This window comes from Cyrtonyx montezumae, unplaced genomic scaffold, assembly GCF_038088225.1.
Source record: "Cyrtonyx montezumae isolate F1298 unplaced genomic scaffold, pur_monq_1.0 scaffold_2, whole genome shotgun sequence".
In the NCBI taxonomy this organism is placed as follows: domain Eukaryota; kingdom Metazoa; phylum Chordata; class Aves; order Galliformes; family Odontophoridae; genus Cyrtonyx; species Cyrtonyx montezumae.
Genome location: NW_027071936.1, coordinates 15,002,469 through 15,023,963, shown reverse-complemented (window position 1 = coordinate 15,023,963; position 21,495 = coordinate 15,002,469). Strand labels below are relative to the sequence as shown.

The following is a 21,495-nucleotide window of genomic DNA, read 5'->3' as shown; positions in this document are numbered from 1 at the left end:
CCTTCAGCCACATACTGTGATGAGCCTTAGATGTCCTTAGATTTTTAATTCCTTTTCCTTTTAGTCAAGTCTGCATCTTCTTTCTCCTCCTGTTATTTTCCTGTTGTTTCTCTTCTTAAGATGTTTCAAGTAAAAAAGTTTTAATCTACAATTCATCTGACCACAAGAAAAAGGTACCTGTGTATGCACTGGTGGAAAAGCTGCAATAACTTAAATTCTACTCACGGGGGTGCACAGTAACTGTGACACAGAACTTCCTGGAGTGTGGCTATGCTATGAACAAATACTAGTGAATATGAGGACAACACCATTTGTTTTAGTTTAAAAAGAGCATCAACAAAAGTGCATTTCATGCACAATGTATAAGAAAAAAAGACCAAGATAACACACACATGCACACTTAGCTCTTATCCCACTGTTGAACGACGTCACCTTCCCTGTTGCATCATTAATACTAAGCCAAATAGAATCAAGCAATTAACACATCAGCCTAGTCGAGTAGTTAAATGCTATTATGCTGATTATTGAATTTATTTAATTAGCCAAACAGCGTTTACCGTCTGAAGACAGTGAGCTCTTTAGGGCATAAAGTTCCATACGCCTATGTGATAACAGGAGTTTTTATGTCACCGTGTTACAGTATCAAAATGTAAGATTAACTCCTATTTGGATGTTAACTTGCTAAATAAACTTGCTGCAATTATCAAGCTTAATAGCACAAAGGCTTCTCCTACAATTTCATACTTCTTTAATTCCATCTTGCTCCTTTGAGTGTAATAACTGAGTGTATTTATTGAAAACAGGAACAGGTTGTATTTTTGTTGTTGTTGGCGTAGATTTTTTTTTTAATGTATCTGACAAGCTAGCAACAACTGAGAAAGGAGGGGGATCAGCAGACAAATAATTACATTAATGAGTCAGTACTGCTAAATCAGCACAATATATGATAGCCCTGAGAAGGGAATAATGATATCATTCTAGCAGGTAATCCGCACCTTGCAGATCACACAAAGCAAAAGTTCACATAGAAGACATCAAGTAACTGCTTCAATTGAGTGTTTCAAGACTCAGGCTGTACAAACCTGTACAACATACGTGATTGTTGTACATTGGCTGTACAATGTCGAAAAGTCTTCAATAATGACATCATTTTCTCTTGTAGCACTAGTAAGTCCATGAATTAATGTTTAGATGGCACATTTAGACACATGGGCAAGATTCACGATGACCAAATGACAAACTTTTCTGAGTACTCCCAATTCAAATTTCCTGCTACAGTTTCGTTAAGGGGAATTCGCACTGATGAGTTGAATTCTTCAGTAACCTTCTTTTAAATCACTGACCAGGAATCAGTATTAGTGAAGACAAGGATATACTTTAGGCTTCCTCGGGTGAAAGAGAAATAATCTGCTACCTTCAGTAGCAGGCAAAGTAACACAGTAATAAACATGACCTAAATAACAGTACCAGTTTGTCTGCAAAACCAAAAGAACATGCTGTTTTGGAATAACATGCTTCACAAACCTAGCATGAGCTTTCCCAAGTTCCCCATTTTTGAAAAGCTGCAAAAAATTCTCTTAGAAAAGGCAGTTGTTTTCACATCAGAGGCTCTTAGAACGGTGCTTGGTCCTGCATCATAACAATACGAAGGCTTTTAAGAACCATTAAGTAAACCCCAAAAGCAGTGGCTACAGCAAGGCATATACTTGTCAATCGTTTCCTTCTATCACTAATTTTCCATCAGAAGCTTCAAAAGTCAGATCCACGTGGATCAGCACTTGTCATAGACTTCCCAGTCCTGGGCATTTTCAAGGATTCTCAGAAGGGAAGGTTTCCTCTCTTCCTTTGCACTTCAGGTGAAAGCACTGAACTTTACATAACGAGCCAGCCTCCTTAACACCAGAATTTGGTTAGTTAACTTCTCTACAGAAGTTTTCATTTCAGTTTCATCTCATTCACATCATGCATGATTCTGGGATATAACTACAGCAGTAACACTAAAAATGTTGCCATAGAGTTGCCCACTATTGTATTTCAGCAATATTCATACAGTTTTTTTTGCTGTAGTTAGCTCTCCCAAGCACACCAACTCAGCACAACTACAACAAGCTTGTCACAACGCATGCACAAACCTTTTTTCAGTGTCAAATCCTGAAAAAAATACATTTTATCTCCACACCTCAGCCCAAACTACATTTTCTAAGCTCAACTCAGCATTTAAGTTACTCATTACCATCTTGTAAATTTGCTGCATATTATAGCTGCACTATTAAATTTAATGAGAAAAACACATATAAGAATCAACTCACCATGCTGTTCATTTTTGAAGAGGATGAGCTTGCCCTCTGTTTCCGTAGGCTGTTAAGCTCTTCTGCATTGACAGCCTTTGGTTTTATGATCAGTCGACCGCTTCCAGCAGTGCCTTCGGAGGAGGATCTGAGTCGCTTCTCAATAAATCTGCCTTCTCGGTATGGACTGAAGCTATTGGCAAGCTCAACTACAAATAGACAAGCAATCAGCAATCACTACAGAGAATTATTCTTTATAAATACTTACTTAAACAAAACACTTGACTTGGAATGCTTAGCAATGAATCACGTAAAATTCATCACTTTGAGATGCTCCCTGTTACTCACTGTAACTACTGCACTCCACTAAACTAGACTAAAGTGTGAGCCAAGAATGCAAAGATAATTCTCAGAACAGATGATGTGCATAAATTAAAACATCTTTTCTTGTTCCATCTAAATAAGATTCTGAAATAAACAGGTTTTCTCATGAAAGCTAATTTAGTGGATTAATTTGATGTTTTCTAGCCATTTATGAACAAGGCGCCCAACAATCCAGTACAGTGTAAAGTAGCTAAAGGATAAGATTGATTCTCATTGTTTATAATCCACATCACACTTAAGATGATGTGCTCCATTACCAGTCACAATTTTCTATAGACTGAGATCCTGAAATAGCTTATTCATTCCATCTCGTTAATATTTACAAACTCCTTTTTGTAAGCTAAACATCCAGCTGCTAGTTAACCCTCTCCAGTTCACAGATTACGTAACAAGAATTTGTACAGTGTTATTTCAGCTAAGAAACAGCAATCTATTCTTGAATTCTGTGATGGTAACATTTCCTGACATTTCCTGCAAGCTACTATACATCATCACCTCAATGAAAGCACATGAAAACCAGGAACTTTCAAGACCTACTGCAAGACACAAAATACATTATTGTTCATAATAAGCTAAAGGAGGTTTATTTTACAGCAATCCTTCATCGACAAACACAACTCATTGACTCAAGTCCAAAATATGTACACCTCAAAAAACCCAGCATTTCTATTCAACAAGAGTCAAGAATCAATACTCTATCTTAATTCATTTTCTACCAAAGGAAAATACAACTGCCAATATCACTGACGGATATTAAATGGTAAAACAGGAACCTATAAAAATCCAAGACTTCTTTTATACCTTTTGTTATTCTGACTGAAACATGATTTGAAAGGAATACATAAACTCATAACTTTTGATCTTTTGAAACAGTACAGACAACACTAAACTAATACTTAATTACCAAACAGTTTCTAAACCAGTAAAAAAAAAAACTAAATAAAGCCAACTCCAAAACCATAAAAGCTCTCAATTGAAAATGGAATACATACCATTAGGACGGTTTGCTTCATATCCCTGTTGTGTTTTAAAGGACTGAGGTTCAGAACATTGAATAATCTTAGGATCCGTTACAGGAATTGTTTCTCTCATGTACTTAGAGAACATGCTTTCCTCTTGGTCCCCACTCAACTCCTTTGCTCCTGTAGAGCACATCACCAGTTCTTGTTTATGCTGTAATGCAAAGGTTTCTAAATTCATCTTTGCTGAGTTACCTTCTCCTTTGTGTCTGGCATCTGTAACATGTAGTTCGTTGGCTTGCAATGATACCTTTGTCTGATAAGCAGCTGAGGTTTTGAACAAGGTGTTAGATTCAACACTACACAAACTAGCATGACTCGCAGGAGATACAGCAGCAGACTGGTAAGTACTTTCCACATCATCTGTTTCCTTCACTGGTGCAGGATTAAAGATGATCTGAGAGGTAGAGACACTGTGGCCAAAATCCTCTGCTAGCAGCACTCCATTCCCACTGCTGGGCAGAGCATCAACCTCCGAAACAGAATCCTCCGTCAAGGTTATGAAGTCAGAGGGGGTCTGGACAGCCGTGAGGTCAGCCGAGAGCAGTGGGGACTGCAAAGTGCTCCCCATGCACTCTGTCACCTCAGCTGAGCATGGAGAGGAAGATGAGGCAATCACCGGCTCGCTTTCAACGTAGGATTTTACCTCCAGCACATATCCAGTCTGCTGCACAGACGAAACCGACTGACTCTGTGGAACCGGTTTGGAAAACTTGTAGTGCGATGAAAAAGATTTCGGGAGAAGTTTTCGCGTGGACTGCTTGACAGAGTAGCGGCTCTGCTCCTCCGCAAAGCCAGAATCATCACCCTCATTTTTGCCAGAGCTTATACAGTTTATAAAGACATTCTTATTAGCTGAAGGCTCCTTTCCCTTTTCAAAATCATCTGTCAAAGACCTTGTTATCTTTTTGCTACGTGAGCTGCCAAAGCTAACCGAATGCCTTCCTCTGCTTTTTATGTGCTCCTCCAGGCACAGTTTTTGAAAAGTGCTGAGAGAAGACTGGGCACCATTTGAAATGTTAACATTCTGGCTGGTGGCATCAGACTTTTGCTCTCCCCCTTTCTTGTTATGGAAGCTAATAGAAGGAGTTCGGAATATACTGCGACGCTTGCCTGCGCTCCCTGAGCTGGAATTGGTGCTGGATGGGGAGGAGGTGTGCACACCCACAGCACTGGCAGAGGAAGGTGAAGAAGGGAGGGAGTCGTGTCTACGGCTTATACTTCTTCTGAATATTGGCAACCGAGATACTAGAGTCGATCGCCTGGATCCCGAGTCCCCCATCAGGGTACGAGGCGTTCACGCTTCTTCACAGCCAAGAAATTAATCTGGGGTGAGAAAAAGAGACAGAGAATATTAATTCAGCCTAAAGGCTAAGTGAACAAGTATTAACTCAGCCAAAACACTTGAGGAATCAACATCTATCTTACGTACAACTATGTGTCATTTTATACATTAGAATTTCAGTTAAGTTTGACCTACAGGACCAAAACCCAAGTAATTGTGCAAAACTGTGTCTCACAACACTCCACACAAGACATACAATTGGATATATTATGTAACGCATATCACACTGGGTAGCAGTATAAATCTACACGATAGACAACTATTTCACCCAAATATCCTTTGTTACGTAAGTTCTTGCAACAAGTCTCCCTATAAAATAACCTCCCTGAAATGAGATTACTTCTTTTTCTGAGTAAAACACTACTTTGGCTTCCTAAACAATCATTTCTGCAAGACAAACAAACAAGATTTAAAGTTCTCAATCCTGCTGTTCAGTTAGATTTTTAATTTCTGTATGTGCTCCTACTAAAAGTAGAACGTACTAACTTAGAGCAAACAAAATGCTAGTGTTGCAATCACTCCCATCAACATCCATTCTTCCTAGAGAATGTGAAGTCCCAGCAATTCACAGTCAAAATGTATGAATATGTTTACAGATTACAACATTAACATCTCATTTTAACACTTGTCCAAAGACCCTCTTAAAGCTGTTTTTTTTCTTGCTTATAATCAGTTAACTTTGCATGTTTTTGGTAATCTGCAAAATGTGTTTCATACGCACACATTTGGCATCTTTTAATATTTACGCAATAAAAGCTTATATCAGCAGCACAGCAGATATACTATAATAACATAATCTTTAAGAAATACACAACAGTTGTTCTTCCTTTGGTTCTTGCCATATTAAACTACTGTGGTGAGAGACACGACCACTGAGAGAACAGCAAAGTCAGATGATACGATCACAAGAACAAGAGAAGTATAACACCTGAACGCAACTTCCTCAACTACAAGAATTCAGCATGTAAGAAAAAACAAATCAGGTCATTTATCTAAGCAATATTTGTATGCCAAGCACAAAAAACAAATTCATTCCTCTAAGAAGCAATTTAATATGCTTTAGGTATCTACAATAAAAATATACAAACAGTATGTAGATTTATATACTGTTTCTATGTATATGTATCACAAATATACACATACATACATTTATTAAATGGATACCTTTAGATATATCTATTCTACTTTACTGTAAAAAAAAAAAAAAAAGAGTAATAAATGAGTTTAGAGATTTGTGACTAGACAACCTATCTGACAGCACGGCTACAGTCTGAACGTGCACTGCCAAGCAACCACAACTTAAGTAGCCACAAGCATCAGGAATCAATTAAGTTTTCTAGCTTATGAAGAGAGACACAGCTTGAAAACAGTCATCGATTTCCAGGACACGTTGGCAATTACAAGCTAAACCTAATCTGGATAATATAGAAGTGCAGAAATTGAAATGACACAAATTTAAATTTCAGTCTTACCAGGACAGAATTGGTGGTACACGCACACAAGCAGGTTATCAAAATAGCTTTGCACCAACTGAACCAAGAGACACAAGGCTAGTTGTCCCATTTTGCTGATATGCAAGGCTGTTCACATTTACAACACTAAGAGCAAAAGCACAGGCAGCAGCAGAGTACCCAGGCTGTGAGCTCACTTGATGGCTTACATTGCACTACATTCTTCTCTGCCCACAACTCAACCTACTAAAAACATGTTAGAAAGCTCCATGCAGCCCCCTCCTCACCCTTCACATGAATCTCAGTTTTTAACCACCATGAGATATATCAGGTTAATTCACAGATATTGTTTTGGTGTTTGCTTTTGTGAAAACATGCTTACAGCCATACAGAAGCATGCAGACAGCACAAGAATATTCACTAAGACTGTGAGGGCTCTTACAGGTATTTTAATCAGACCTCATAATCACTGAAAAGGCATTTTAGAATACAGTTCAACAGCTGCAGTCACTAAGCTGAATATTTTTAAAACATATTACATTGCTGTAGACTTTGCTACACTCAAACAAATCATTATTCACTCCCATTGTCAGCTCTCAGGCCCGCATCTTAAGTATCAGTTCACTGCAGATCAAACCCTCCTGTTTTATAATTAGGAAAACACCTCAACTAAGAGCAGAAGGAAAAATAAAAAGGAGAAAACACATTTGTGTTGTAATTCCACTTGCAATAAGAAATAGTCTCTAAATATTACAAATATTATTCCTATCAACCAACACATGATACTGTACGGGTGTTAAAAGCTTTTAATGGAATTCATTGCCTCTTAACAGCAGATAACATAAATGGCATACACTCATTCATTTTTCCTTGCCTCCTGAAGGAAGAGCACACACAGGCTGTCAACACTTCTATCATCCAGGCAGCAGAAATCCTCACATATTAAATAAGCTCATTAAAATAAGGTATAAGCCCAATAGGATCAAGTGTAAGCTCATGAAACGTTTAGCATGTTTTCTAGGGACACAATGGCTATCACAAAACATTTCTGAAAACAAACATAGCCATGTATACGCAAATGCTTAGTTAGATACACAGGATAATGTTAAATGCCAAAGTTAAGCACTGAATTAAAATGATTATTCTACTTGCAACATAGGAAGAATATATATTGATATACATGAACAGCACAAACAGTTAAGACTTGTTTTCTTCTCCTTAATTCAGCTTATAAACTACCATCTGTGTTTTATTATTAACTAAATTGGAGGTGATCCCTTTTCAGTTTTCACATTTACCATAATTACGTGTTTAATACTTTATAGTAGAAAATCTAATGGAGTAAAATACAGTTCAGCTACATTGTTATTCTCTACACAGCTAAATGTTTATTCTGCACCAAACTACTCATTTTCTATATCGAACATTCTTAGTCCTACTGACAAAGTTCCTAAAAAAAACGAAGAAAACAGAAAACACTACAGAAGAAGCTTTGCAAGAGCAAAAGCTATCTGCCATTCCAGACAATTCTGTCAACTAACTTGGATTCCTACAACAATTACAGCAATTCTGATCATACATACATTCTAGGACCTACCACAAAGCTTCATTTCCCTTCAAGAAATAACAGCCTTGTTAGACCACTAGCTAAAATATTAGCCAAGCAAACAAGAAGGATCTATAAAAACAGGATAGACAGATCTAGGATGGTTTTCCATTGTATCAGCATCCTTGCTTAAAAAAAAAAAAAAAAAAATAGAACTGTACTTTACACAATCATCACATCATATGAATAGCCGAGTGACATTTAATATAGAGGTTGGATTCAACTACCTGATAGAACTTGAATCCAACTGGTCAGAATTAGCATTACTTACTGTTTTTTACCCTTACTTTGAATTGTTGTTCCTCAGATTTCTCAGAATCTTAAATCCAAATAATGCTTTAATAGGGAAAAAAGCATTAGAATTCATTGTAAACATTTTAATTCTTTTGCTCATGGAGGAACTTAGTAAATACACATACAACTACTTCCTAAATATATATTTTTTAATGTCTAAAACTACAACACTAGTGAAACTGAAGTGATTTCTTGACTACTACAGTAGAAAGTTCAATTCTGTTTTTGGTTGGGTAGATTTTTGATGCACATTTTTTTCATCTTGTATAATATAAATTCAAGTATGATAACATGAGAGAAAATAAGTAACCTATCTTTAAAATGCTTTGTTGCAATCAAAATAACGGTGGATTATTTGACGATATGCTTTTCCTCAAACATTTGGGTACAGCTCAAAAATACCATGATCCCATGTCAACACTAATGCAAATAAGAAATATGCAAAGCATGAAGCAGCATGAAAAAGACCTTTTCCCCGTTCCTAGCTATTTTAAAAGTTAATCAGATGTAAATAGTTTATTTTCATATTGCTCTGCTCCAAGATACTGCAGAAATGAAAATAAGGAATATATATAAATATTATTCTGATTAACCTAAAAAATATCTTGAAGTCACGTACTTCATTGCAAGAGGAAACATAGAGGCCATGCAATTTATACTTCTTCCCATACAAGAGAACTTAAAAGGAACAATCCAACTACACAGTATTAGACAAAATATGTTAAATGAACAGTGTAAGAATCTTACAACATGCTCTGTACCTTGTGTGTTGTATCTCACCAAAAAAAGGAAAAAAAAATGACTTCCAACTTCCACCTAGTAAAGGTAGAAAAACTGAAGTACAAGCGCTTAAAATGGAAATAACCTTCCAAACGCTACCCAGTGTATTTAGGGAAATGTACTGGCTGACCACTGGCTAAACAATAAACCCCACTATTTTTAATTTCCCGTTCTGCAGAGGGTTACTCACAGGGCTGCGCCAGGGGACACAGGCCATACAAAAGAGCAGCTCTGGCTGAGGTGCTGGACACCAGTAGATGGAGCAGTCGATCTGCTTTTTTAGCTGACTGCAAATAGAGCGAAGCATCAGTGCCTTCTGCATTTCTCAACGTCTTCAAGACAAATTAAGGACCTGAAATTATTTGTGAACTTTACCATTACCATAAATACACATCCACACAGAAAGCTAACAGAAGCTTACTCAACAAATAATTATCACATGTAAGCCTATAAAAAATTCTTCCTTGATAAAATACTTCCTCTGAACAGCTCCTAAACAAATCTTCAGACTAAAGATGTTCCCCTTAAAGACATACCTCCAACAAATATTGAACAGTAACTTCCACACAAAGCTGAAAACTAGAAAACTGAAAATTAGTTATCTACAACTCTGACCAATAAGCTAAAGGACAAATATCTGGAAAGGCCTTGACCTTAGATCAAAACAAGAACAAAAACCCTGAATTGAGATCGTCTGATAAATGAAAACACACAGGACTACTGTGAATATCTGAACAGAGAACACATGCAATGGTTGCATGATGCTTCCTGCATCACAGAGGCATCTGCTGGGACCACTTCGCTCCAGACTTGAACAGACATGACAGTGACCTCAGGGTACTTCAAACACCTGAATTCACTCCCAAAGAAACATATGCAAAATAAATAAATTTTCATTTTCAGTCAGTCAACAGAAGGCCGGTGCAGCTCAGGCACTCATGATGAATTGCCTATTAACCTGGCAGGCAGCTTCGCAGACAGTGAATCCCACATGTAGATACTTATCAGCCAAGCAGTACTGCCTTGAACACTAACCCAATTTTACCAAATTCTGTTCCCACATTACCTGCATCTCCACCATATTTATTGCATTTTGCTTTTTTCCTTGCTTAGCATTATCAAAGCCATTAAAATACATGTTTCACTTTTAAAACAAACTCCTGTGTATAAAACCCTTAGAACTTGCTCTGTTATCAACGATAACATAACTGGATTAAAATCGCTTCACTGAAAATACACGCAAACCTAAACATCAAACATTTGCCAGCTATGAAAAGTTGGATTGTTGATATTGAAGCAATTTGTTTTTGCAAATGAAATTTCACTCGCATTTTCCTCTAATACCTAAGCTCCATTTGCTTTTCTGAATAACATTCTTCCCTTTTGTTTCAGTATGCACATAACCCTTGCAATTCATTTCTAACCTTCATAATCTGGTTTGTGGAACAATGGCCACAGCGGTATTCTCTGTGCTTGATTGTCAAGATCCTTTTACCGTACAAAATCACTTAAGAGTTTGATATTCCCTCGACAATTATTTATAAACAAAGCAAGACTAACCAACAGAACTGGACTTCTGGAGAAGTCCTCATGTCTACACATACATACAACCCAACATCTTTTCCTCTCTGTATCAAAAGCTGCACTGTGTATGTTTATCTAGGAAAAAGGGAAAGAAAAAAATAAAGGTTACTGAATACAAGCCCTGAGTTACCTTAAGAAACAAGATTTCTCTCCGGTTAACAAGTTCAGGACTTCATGCTTATTTTTTCAGAAGAATTAATGCTTTCAGAAATAACAACGGAAAAAAGCAAATGTATTTGTCAGAAATAAACTTGAGGTAACAAATACATCAACACTACTATCTCCAGTTCTGATCAGTCAAGTTCAAAAAGACAACAGCCTTTATAAGTTTGTAACTGCTCTCCCCCAGTGCTTGGATTAATTCAGAACTGTAACAAACTTTAAAAGAAGAAAACTAGAGATGTTATCTATATCCTCCTTTGACTTGAAATTAGGAAGTGTTAGCATGAAATAAGTTATGTGGCTTATTTAATTATCACTAGGTAAGTAAGCAGGGAAACTGAACTCTGGAAATCTGCAGGCCACAACTGCTTCTCACATAAATTTCAAATACCCATTGCCTTAAATGCCCCTGCCGCTTTCTACCATCTACCAGCATTTCTGGACAACCAGAGTTCCCAGAAGACTGGAGGCTTGCTTAGCGCAGCCTCTTGTCTACACAAAGGGTTGTAAGGAGGATCTGGGGAACTACAAGCCCGTCAGCCTGGCTTCAGTGCCATGGAAAGTTACAGAACAGATCATCTTGAGTGAGATCACATATCACATCCAGGACAAACACGGGATCAGGCCCAGCCAACACGGATTCATAGAAGACAAGTGCTGCTTGACCAATCTGATACTCTTCTATGACTGAGCGATACGCCTGGCCCAGAGAGTGCTGGGGAATAGAGCTAAATCTAGATGATGATCGGTCATGAGCAGTGTCTCTCACGGAACAGTACTGGGGCTAGTCCTGTTCAATATCTGTACTGATGACCTGGATGAGGAAATTGAGTGCAGCCTCAATAAGTTTGCAGATGAGACCAAGCTGGAAAGAAGCATCAATCTGCCTTGAGGTAGGAAGGTCCTACAGCGGGATATGGACAGGCTGGATTGCTGAGTTGAGGCCAATAGGATGAAATTCAGCAAGTCCAAGTGCCAGGTCCTGAACTTTGTCCACAACATCCCCACGCAATGCTACAGGCTCAAGGCAGAGTGGCTGGAAGACTGTGTGGAAGAAACGGACCTGGCGTTGTTGGTCAACACTTGTCCGAACATGAGCCAGCAGTGTGCACAGACATCTAAGAAGTTTAATGGCATTCTGGCTTGTATCAGAAATAGTGTCAGCAACAGGAGCAAGGAAGCGATCACGTCCCCACATACTTGGTGCTGGTGAAGCTGCACCTTGAGTATTAAGTTGAGTTTTGTGCCCAACACTACAAGAAAAGACATCAAGGCCCTGGGCTGCATCCAAAAATACTTAGAGAAGATAGAGAATCTTGATCAATGAAGAATTTAATAAGGATACAAAGTTTGGACTTCACTCTGAGTACAGGATTTAGTCAGTGTTCATTTACAGATGGTGATTTGACTTTCAGCTGTATAGGTTAAGTCCTACTTTTAACCTGTGTGTACAAATTCTGCTTTTTACATGCAGTCTCTCCATACTTTTATGTATGAATACATAAAAGCAGCTACCCCAAAAAAATGAGAAGCCATCAAGAACCTTTCTGTACACTCATACAGGAATACCAGCTGCAATATGCCCACAAGAGCACAGACTCTTTCATATACTGGCAAACAACAGCGCTAGCATTTCATCCAGACTAGGACGCGGAAGCTGGATAAACTCCCTGCCAGCTGCAGTTGAAGTGGAATAGATCACCACCGCATAAGCAAGTCGCTCTTCTCATGAGAAAAATACAGGAAATAACACGGCTCTAGCTCTATACTAATGCTTCACTGTAGCAATGTAAGATCTGCCAATAACATCAAGTAAAATGCCAATGCTAGCTAAAGGTCCTATAGGCATTCAAAGCACCGTTATCTGCTTTTCCATTCCACAGTAACTTGTAATTTTCTGCTGGCTCACAAGACACCATAAGCATCTTTAAAGCAGGATCCAGCTCATTTGTGGCGACACCAGTGATTTCAAGTTCTGCCTTAACGCATTTGTTCCAAAATCTGTCATTCAAAATACTGCAAATTTATATCTCTTGCTGGCTTCAAGTAACCATCTCACAATTGCCTTAGACCTCTGTGGCCCCAGTAGGATTGAGTGCCTTTATTCCACACCCTCCCTTGTCTGTTCTTCTTATCTTCCAGAATCACAGCTTCACTGTCATCAGCATTTTTTCTTATGCTTAAGCTTCCCGCACTACTTCTAATCTGGTTGCTTTGCAGTCTCAAGAGCTGCCTGCTTCTGCTACGTATATGACGACTCACGACAACAACAGCAAGGGTCATTTATTAACTCTGCAGCTGCTGAAAGAGTGACCTTAACTGCATTAAAAATGGACCAAAACCTCATCTGCTGCAAATTCATGTGGCTCCACAGAAGTGATTCGTGCTGATTTAAACTACTTGGCCTCTCCCCTTCATAAGCCTCAGTCACCCTATTAACAGTTTTTCTTTCACTGTTGCAAAAGCAATCCTCAGACATGAATTATCTCATTAGCCCAGCAAACAAACTCCGTGTTTAAGTGAACAAACACGGGGCTTTGTTTGTCTCTCTCTTTTTCATGCTGACCAATACAGGAAGAAACCCATTTCTATCATTTTAATGACCTATAATGAAAACTGACAATTCCCCGAGGAATTCATCATGCAGTCCTGAAGATTCATGAGGTACTTTTAAGCATCTCCTTAGAGCTGCTGTTAAAAACAACACCAAGATAGAGGGACCCACAGCCACCTTAAATCCTTACATGGGAAAGGACCAGGTAACAAAACCCCTGCCAAGAAAGGCAAATAAACTGAAGAAGTTAGGAAACAAAATACACCTAGTGTAGTTGACAGTACTCCGGCAAGTAAATCATGTAGGCTCTGCCTAACCTAAAACAGACTAATTTGCAGATTGGTTTTCAATTAATAAAGTAACTGTAGCCAACAACTGCTACAGTGGAGTTCTATGTTAGCATGAAATAACACATAATTAACAGCAACGGGAGTAAAAATGCTCTTTTTCCAAATTCCCTTAAGTTCAACAGAAAAAAACCAATTCCCAAGCTACGCTTTTAAAGAATATGAACTGATAATTCTCAGACTAGTCACAGCTTGCAAACCTGATTCCTGCTCCCCACAGGCTTCACCAGCCTTAAGATGTGTTCCTCATGGGGCTGAATATTAAATACATTAATAATTTCCAACTCTGATATTATGTAATTTTAATCGCCAACTAATTGCTTTATTTTCTTTATATGTTAATGCACTTTACTAGACATAATTTCCGTAGAAAGAACACATTTTGACAAATAAAATCACTAAATCTAGAAAAGAAATCTGTTTTGCTGAAGTCTTCCATCTCTTAGCAATGACTCAGGCTACTCCCCTTTCAATTTGCTGAAATACAACTATTTCTAGGTTAGATTCAAGTAAGTCTAATACACCTACCTTATTACTAATAAAAACAATGAAAAAGAAGAAAATTCTCAAGACAATTAAATGCATTCATATGCTCTAACTGCAACTGTGAGCTGTTAAAGCTGTTAATCAAAAAAGGGAACCCCATGAATCTTATTTCTGTAGAAGCAAGTCTATTTAAGGAAAGAAAGTATAGCAGACTGCAGGAGATACAAGTGCCATAGCAAGTAACTCCCAGAAATACACACCTCCAGCTTGTGCGCGTGTACTGAGAACTGGAATTTCACTTCGAAAACTGAAGGTTAGGAAGCTCTAGGCAAACAACTGCTTTGTGACCAAGACACTTGTGAAAACCCCTCCTTCTCAATTACATTATCATACTTAACTGTCACACAGGTATTTTACTTCTCTTCTGTAAAAACTCCTTGAGACATATAGATGAAAAGAAGGCTGTAGTAAAGCCTCCTTGCATTATCAGAGAACCATGAAGTTCAAACCATGAACACGAAGAAAAGTTTAAACAAGGATTTTAAATTTGTGTTTAGAACTCACATTTTACAACAGCCAAAAAAAGGTTTTTGGATGATAGCAACTTTATGAAGCTTTTATTAATTAAAAGCTAAACAGTTTCTTAAATAATTTTCAACAACTTCTTCTGCATATATCTTTGTTAAAATTATACACATCAACGTAATTCTTTAGGAACTTAAGGCAATTCCAGTAGTCAGCACTGTATGATATGAAAGAGAAGCAGCCTATGCAGCTATTGTCAAGGGTAGATTTAGCATTCAGTTCAATATGGCATAAAGAAATGGTAAAGAAAATGAGACATGGAGAACAGCAACCCTTAGGGAAGAGTAATATGTATGGGAAAATTGTGCTTATATCAAGGGAGAAAGTTTACAGAAAAGGAAAGCCGTACATTGGCTGCTATGAGTAAATGATTGAGCCTAGTTTCATCCAAATGGCCTGAGAAGCAAGAAAGTGAATTAACAGGCAACACAAAAGGTAGATGTTCAGTTAACTGTCATTTACAATAGCCTCTTCTTCTAATGCTTATTGCCTCTCTCAGCTGAGATCTGCTACCTGAATCTAACTCCATCACCACTTCTGAACAATTTTAAACAATCATCTCCAAAACTGATCAGACCAGGTGACAGACAGTCAACCTTACAAGATAAGGCCTCATGTTCCTGGATGTCTCTGGTAAGCTTTGTCATCTTCAAACAAAACAAAGTTCTACAGTTTTAAAGTGTCTATAATCAAGCTTCATTCTCTCTGAACATAGAAATAATTTTCATAAAAGCACAAGTCCTTGAAGCCCACCCAGAAAAAATAACTTCTTAGCAGGAAACTGTCTCCCTTTATACTCTGCCTCCTGACTGAAAAGACTACAAGCAGAGCAGACTACATCAGGCTTGTAAGTTTCACAAGAAGACCAACAGCTGTTTATTTACAATGTGACCCTTGAAAACCTAAAAAAAAAAAAATACCCATCTGTAACATGCATTTCCTCTCCAGCCACTTTAAATATATAAAAGGTTTGAACAGAACCAGAAAGCTGTAGAGCAAGAGAGCAAATAGCAACAGAGAAATAACGACAGACATCACCTCCCACATTGAGTTCAAGTGGGTTATTGTATTGGTGACTTACCTCAAGGCAGAGGAACACAGAGAATGGAATAAAAAAATGTAACGTTGTGAAAAAAAGAAATTTGGTGATAAAACTAAGTCAGAATAAAGAGTTCTCAAGCCATCCAGACTTTATGACAGGCTTTTTTCTTTTTTTAATTCTATTGAAAGCTACCATGTAGTGAAGTTTACTGAAAGTAATAGCTTAACAGCAGTATCTCAGAGCCAGTTACATCTCGTACAACTTAAACACAGGACCTTCTGAACACATTTGCTATACAGTTTTTTGGTTTACTTCCTTTCACTACCTCATATACGCTAAGAAATTCATTTCAGGCAACAATAAATGCATATAAGCATACGTTTAACTAAAAGAATGAGAAGAATATCATCCCTATTCAGTAAAACAACAAAACAACTTTGAAAACAGGAGTGGTCTCATGGACTCCAACATAAATACAATGCTAAATGTGTTGTTTGATGAGTGAAAAAGGATATAATTTAGCCCCTTTCCACTGGATGACTCAGACCATCCTGCTTCTTGCATTTCATACTAGAAGACAGAATAGTAAAAACAAACTTGAAAGGTTAAATTAATTATATAGTAACTGCAAACCAAATTGCCCTACTCTGAATGTTTTTAGGCTAAGAGTTGTAATGAGTTATCAGTATATTTTACATAGAACAAATGAATACATTATTTTCTTAAATTTATGCGCAAACCTAATTTGTATGCAGAACAATTATGAAGATCTAAGAAATGTAAAACCAAGATACCTTGTGATTCCACGTTCCAAAAAAAAAAAAAAAAAAAAAAAAAAAAAAAAAAAAACTATAAAAGCAGATTTAACACATTCATGTGAGAACACAAAACCCTGATAGAAAGGCAGCTAAATGCAATAGGGCTCTATGCTTTCATGAGGTTCTGATACACTGCCTGCAATGCATAAAAGGTATTAAAAAAAATCAAGTTCGGGTGCTCCCCAGTCACCTCAATAGCTCCTAATAATTAAAGAGATTGTACACCAAGGTTTTAAAGCTAAATGGTTTCAGGAGAAAAACAGGTTCAAAAACAAATGCTACTCCACTTTCACATAAATGCTTGTGAGATACCAACATGTACCTCACTACCCTCCAGCTCTATACAAGATGTCAGGTTTTCCTGATCTAGTAGTCTTCTTCAAGACTACATGAGCTAAGTAGTTTTGCATATCCTTTTACACAAGATTGCTTTGCATGATTTACTAGCACTGGTGAGCCTGAAGCTTGAAGGAATGCAGACGGACAGAAAATAACAAACAGGAGAGAAAATACAGAAAATGAAGCTCTACGATATCATTTACTACATAGTCTCACAACTCAGCGACTACAAGCCCAGATTCAGATGTTCTGAACAGCTTAAGAGTATGATCCCATTAAAGCATCTCTTTATGTCTTGCTCTGTTTCACCTGACCTCCAAAATTTTAAATAGCCATAATGCTTTCATACTTTTAAAGCAGCCTGCAAATATTACGAAGTGTGCCATGAGCACCAAATTGCAGTCTCTGCTGTTGTAAAAACAGTTAACTATTATTTTCAATGAGCCAGTCTTTTTTCCATGGCCGTCCCGCTTCCAACGATAAATAAACTTTCTTTTGTAGCTCATATTGGAAACCTTTGTTTTTCCCATAATAAGGTCCCATCCTCATACGCTCAGTAATTTTACCTTACTCTGTTCGGATGCATCTGCTTTCCATTGGAAAGATCAGTCAAGAGAGTTTTGATGCATCTGTAAAAAAAAAAAACCTACAAAATTGAAGAATATAAAAGACAGCTATAGATCTCTGCATATACTATTTCTCATCCCCAAGTTATTAAGAAGTTCTTAATGATATTAAGAATATTTTTGTTTGCTATGTAATGAAGTTCTCTAACTGATGCAAACCAGGGAGCTAAACATGAAAAACAGATGCCTAAGCTATTCTTATTACCAGCTTTTGTGAATAAGAAGTTAGTATTTGAAACAAGCATGTTTGTTCAACTGCCAATCTTAGCATATTTGCAGCTTCACCCATGTTTTCAGAAGTTTATTAGTGAGAAATGGATTATGTTTAGCAATCATTATTCTTTAGAAGAAAAGACCATATAATCTGACCAAAATGCTCAACTACTCACAAAACACAAAGAGAATTTTTTGACAGAATATTTCAACTGCAACCACCATTCAAGAGAATAAAAGAACATTATCTGAATTCCAACAGCAGCAGTTAATCTTAACAGTCTCATTCTTGAAGTGTGAAGTAACCTCCTAATTACTAGAGTAGTTCACTTGTTATTCTCATGGGAATAGGTAAAGATGACAAAACCAAGAAACAGACAGCACCAGTCACAAACACAAGCCTGTAGAGTGACCAAGTGACCAAGATGACCCAGACATCACAGCTTGTATAAGTAGCGTGGTCCCTCTGTACTCAGTCTACACCTCAAGTACTGTGTTTGGCTCTGGGTCCATTGATACCACACAGACATTGAATTGTTGAAACATGCTCAGAGAAAAGCAACAAAGCTGGTAAAAGGACTAAAAAACAAGAGTTACGAGGAGTCACTGAGTGTAGTGGAGCTGTTCAGTCTTGAGAAAAGGAGGTTGAGGGGAGGCCTCATCACCCTTTACCACTACCTGAAAAAAGGTTACAGTGAGGAGAGCATCGGTCTCTTCTCTCATGTGACAAGTGATAGGACACAAAGAAATGGTTTCAGGTTGCCCTGAGGGAGGTTTAGATTGGATGTCAGGAAAAATTTCCTCACATTAAAGGGTGGTTAGACATTAGAGCAGACTGTCCAAGGAGATGTTAGGAGCTTCCATCCCTGGAGTTTCTTAGGACCTGTGCAGACATGGCACTTAGGAATGTCGCATAGTGGTGGACTTACAAAGTTAGGTGATGGTTGGACTTGATGATCTTATGTATCTCCTTCAACCTAAATGATTCTATGAATTTGGAATAAGCAAACACTCTGTGGAAGTTTCAACATGAGTTAAATATAATAAGCATAGTAGCTCTCGTAATTCCTAACCATTGACTGCACATCAGACAACAAACAAATGCTTTGCACTCGTAACCCACGCATTTAAGCAAGTACCTCACCTGCAGACTCTCTTTGCATGCTGTAAAAACTGTGCTAACAAAACAAAACAAAGGAGTTCCAGTTCACAGGAGAGAAACATTTGGAAGTAATGAAAGAGAGCTCTGTTGCTGGACAGCAACTGCCATTATGAGAGCAAGCAAACTCGCTGCTGTAGCACAATAAAATATATTTTGTACAAAACTTCTGTAACTTAAAAAGTGTTATCAAGAAATATAAATAGTGACAGCACCGTGCTTTCTGCCAGCTTGGATGAGATAATCAGAAACATCAGACAGCAGGCTCAATCATACAGTCTTACTGACATCTCTCCCCATGAAGGGAGGAAATTTTAAAAATCTAGCACACCTCATTACTGCTAATGAGATAATCACAACAGCAAGAAACTAAATAAACTTCCCAAGACATAACTCCACAGAGATGCATTCAATGCCCATGATGACATCAGCACTGATGACATAGGACAGAAAACGCAGTTCTCATTCATTTTCTTCTGTCAACATTATATTTCACAAACTAAGTCTAACATATGCCACGTGCAAAAGACAACTAGAAAACAATGTAAGAATCCTCCAGCATCTGACAGAGACAGACTGCAACCCAGTAAAGAATCAGAATGGAAAAGAAGTCCCTCAGGAAGATAAACTTGTTACAATGATGTACATACCATGCTATGGTGCACCAAGACCTAACACGTGGTGTCTAGATCCCATCAAGAAGCCCACAAAGCAATCTGGTGCATATGGAGGAGGGGAAGGATCACCTGGGATCCCACAGAGAAAAAGGCTCAGTCAACATCCCTATTTGTCCACTGAAATGCAGGGGTTTACATGGAGAAGTTCTCCAAAGGGCTGCCGGGGCTCAGTTGCAGCTACGCATATGCAGTACAACTTGCCATCCCCTGCTTACATTAACTACAAGCCTGCTGCTGGCACAAGTCTTGTAAAACTACATGCCTCTCTAGCAAGGGGTCATACAATAAAGTTCTAAGACAATCAGTTTTTCTCTGAAGAGAGGTTTATACACCACATACATATATTGCACACATTTTTCCAGAGGAAAAAAGCTAAACTGGGAAAAGGATGTTAATTAATACATGTCTCAAGAGAATGTAAATGTTAATATATGATTCACAATGAAAGTACAAGATTCTTCTGGTAAAAACAACTAGGCAGGAACAATGTCAGCTGATATACTTGTTAAAAATAATACATCCTATTCAGCTGGTCAACTTAATTCTACCTGTCACAGCAGGGTTGTTTCTAGCAGAATTCAATTCACATCATATCTGAAAGATTACACCAAGTCAATCTATCAAAACTCAAGGTGAAAATGAGGCCTTTTCGCCTAGTTTCATTATTTTCATAATATTCTGGCAATTTATACCTGTCTTCCATCTCCTTAATACTCAATACTAACAGCCAGCACCCAATATTACTTTTATTAATGAATACATATTACTGACAAGGGATAAAGAGACTGAAGAGACAATGGCATTCAGCCCTGCCTCCAACGTGATACCTTGTCAAACTGCAGATGCTGTGCCCCTGGGCGGCTCCCCAGGAGTTCTCAACATAAACATTCCTCTTTAGGACACCTCTGGCCTTCCCCCAGCTTCTGTGCTGCGCGATCTTGATGAAGCCATCTGATCATTCCAGCAGTGAAAGGGCTAATCCTTTTACAGTTATTGGAAAGAGTCAATGCTAAGACTACATAAGGGCACTAAGTTCATTAAGTGGCAAAACCTTCGGAAACACCTTTGGAAACACCAAGAATGTACAGTAAATAGCGAGGACAAACAGTACCTAACAGGAAACCTGCGTGATGTACAGATCACAAATTAATTATGAATTATTTCGGTATTATCCCAAATCCTCAAGTGGCAAAGTCATGTCGCTAATTGTTATACATCTGCTGTCTTGTGAGAACATACGGTTCAATTTTAACAGGAATTGCTGACTGAAAGATTACAATGCTATCTGGATAATAAAGCATAAGTTGAGAAGCACTTTCATTGTTTGTTAACTTGTATTTACTATACACGAGCTGCTATAGCACTGAGTATCATTGTGCAAACGTACGCATGGCCACGTTTTATACCATTCGTTCATTATCTGTATTTGTTTCCCCTTCGGAATACTTAGCTAGGGCACTAACTCATTCAACAGACTACATTACAATTTCCACAACTTTCTCTCTCTAGATTTGATGGCATTAAGGGCCTGGCCTCCAGAAAGCATAAATATTTTCTGAATTATCCTTCTTTAAATACTAAACAAAAAAAGTCTCTGGGTTACAGCATCAGACTTGTAATCTGTCTACACTAAATTCTGCAACCAAAATACGCCCATCAAAACCTTGCATATGTTAGCATCCTAATTACCTGGAAATTTATGACTGTATGAATGTAATCAATTTCATATATCCTTG

General features: G+C 37.8%; 1 protein-coding gene across 2 annotated transcripts in view; it reads right to left on the bottom strand.

Moving 5' to 3' along the window:
- Positions 1-21,495, bottom strand: part of CCSER1 (coiled-coil serine rich protein 1) — a 623,183-nt gene that overhangs the window by 556,299 nt on the left and 45,389 nt on the right. For both annotated transcript variants that reach the window (XM_065736482.1, XM_065736483.1), the window contains exons 2-3: positions 3,665-5,017; positions 2,310-2,497 (exon numbers count right to left, since the gene is read on the bottom strand). In XM_065736482.1, the coding sequence (XP_065592554.1) occupies positions 2,310-2,497; positions 3,665-4,973 (1,497 nt within the window). In that variant the 5' untranslated portion in view covers positions 4,974-5,017. The remainder of the gene's footprint in view (positions 1-2,309; positions 2,498-3,664; positions 5,018-21,495) is intronic.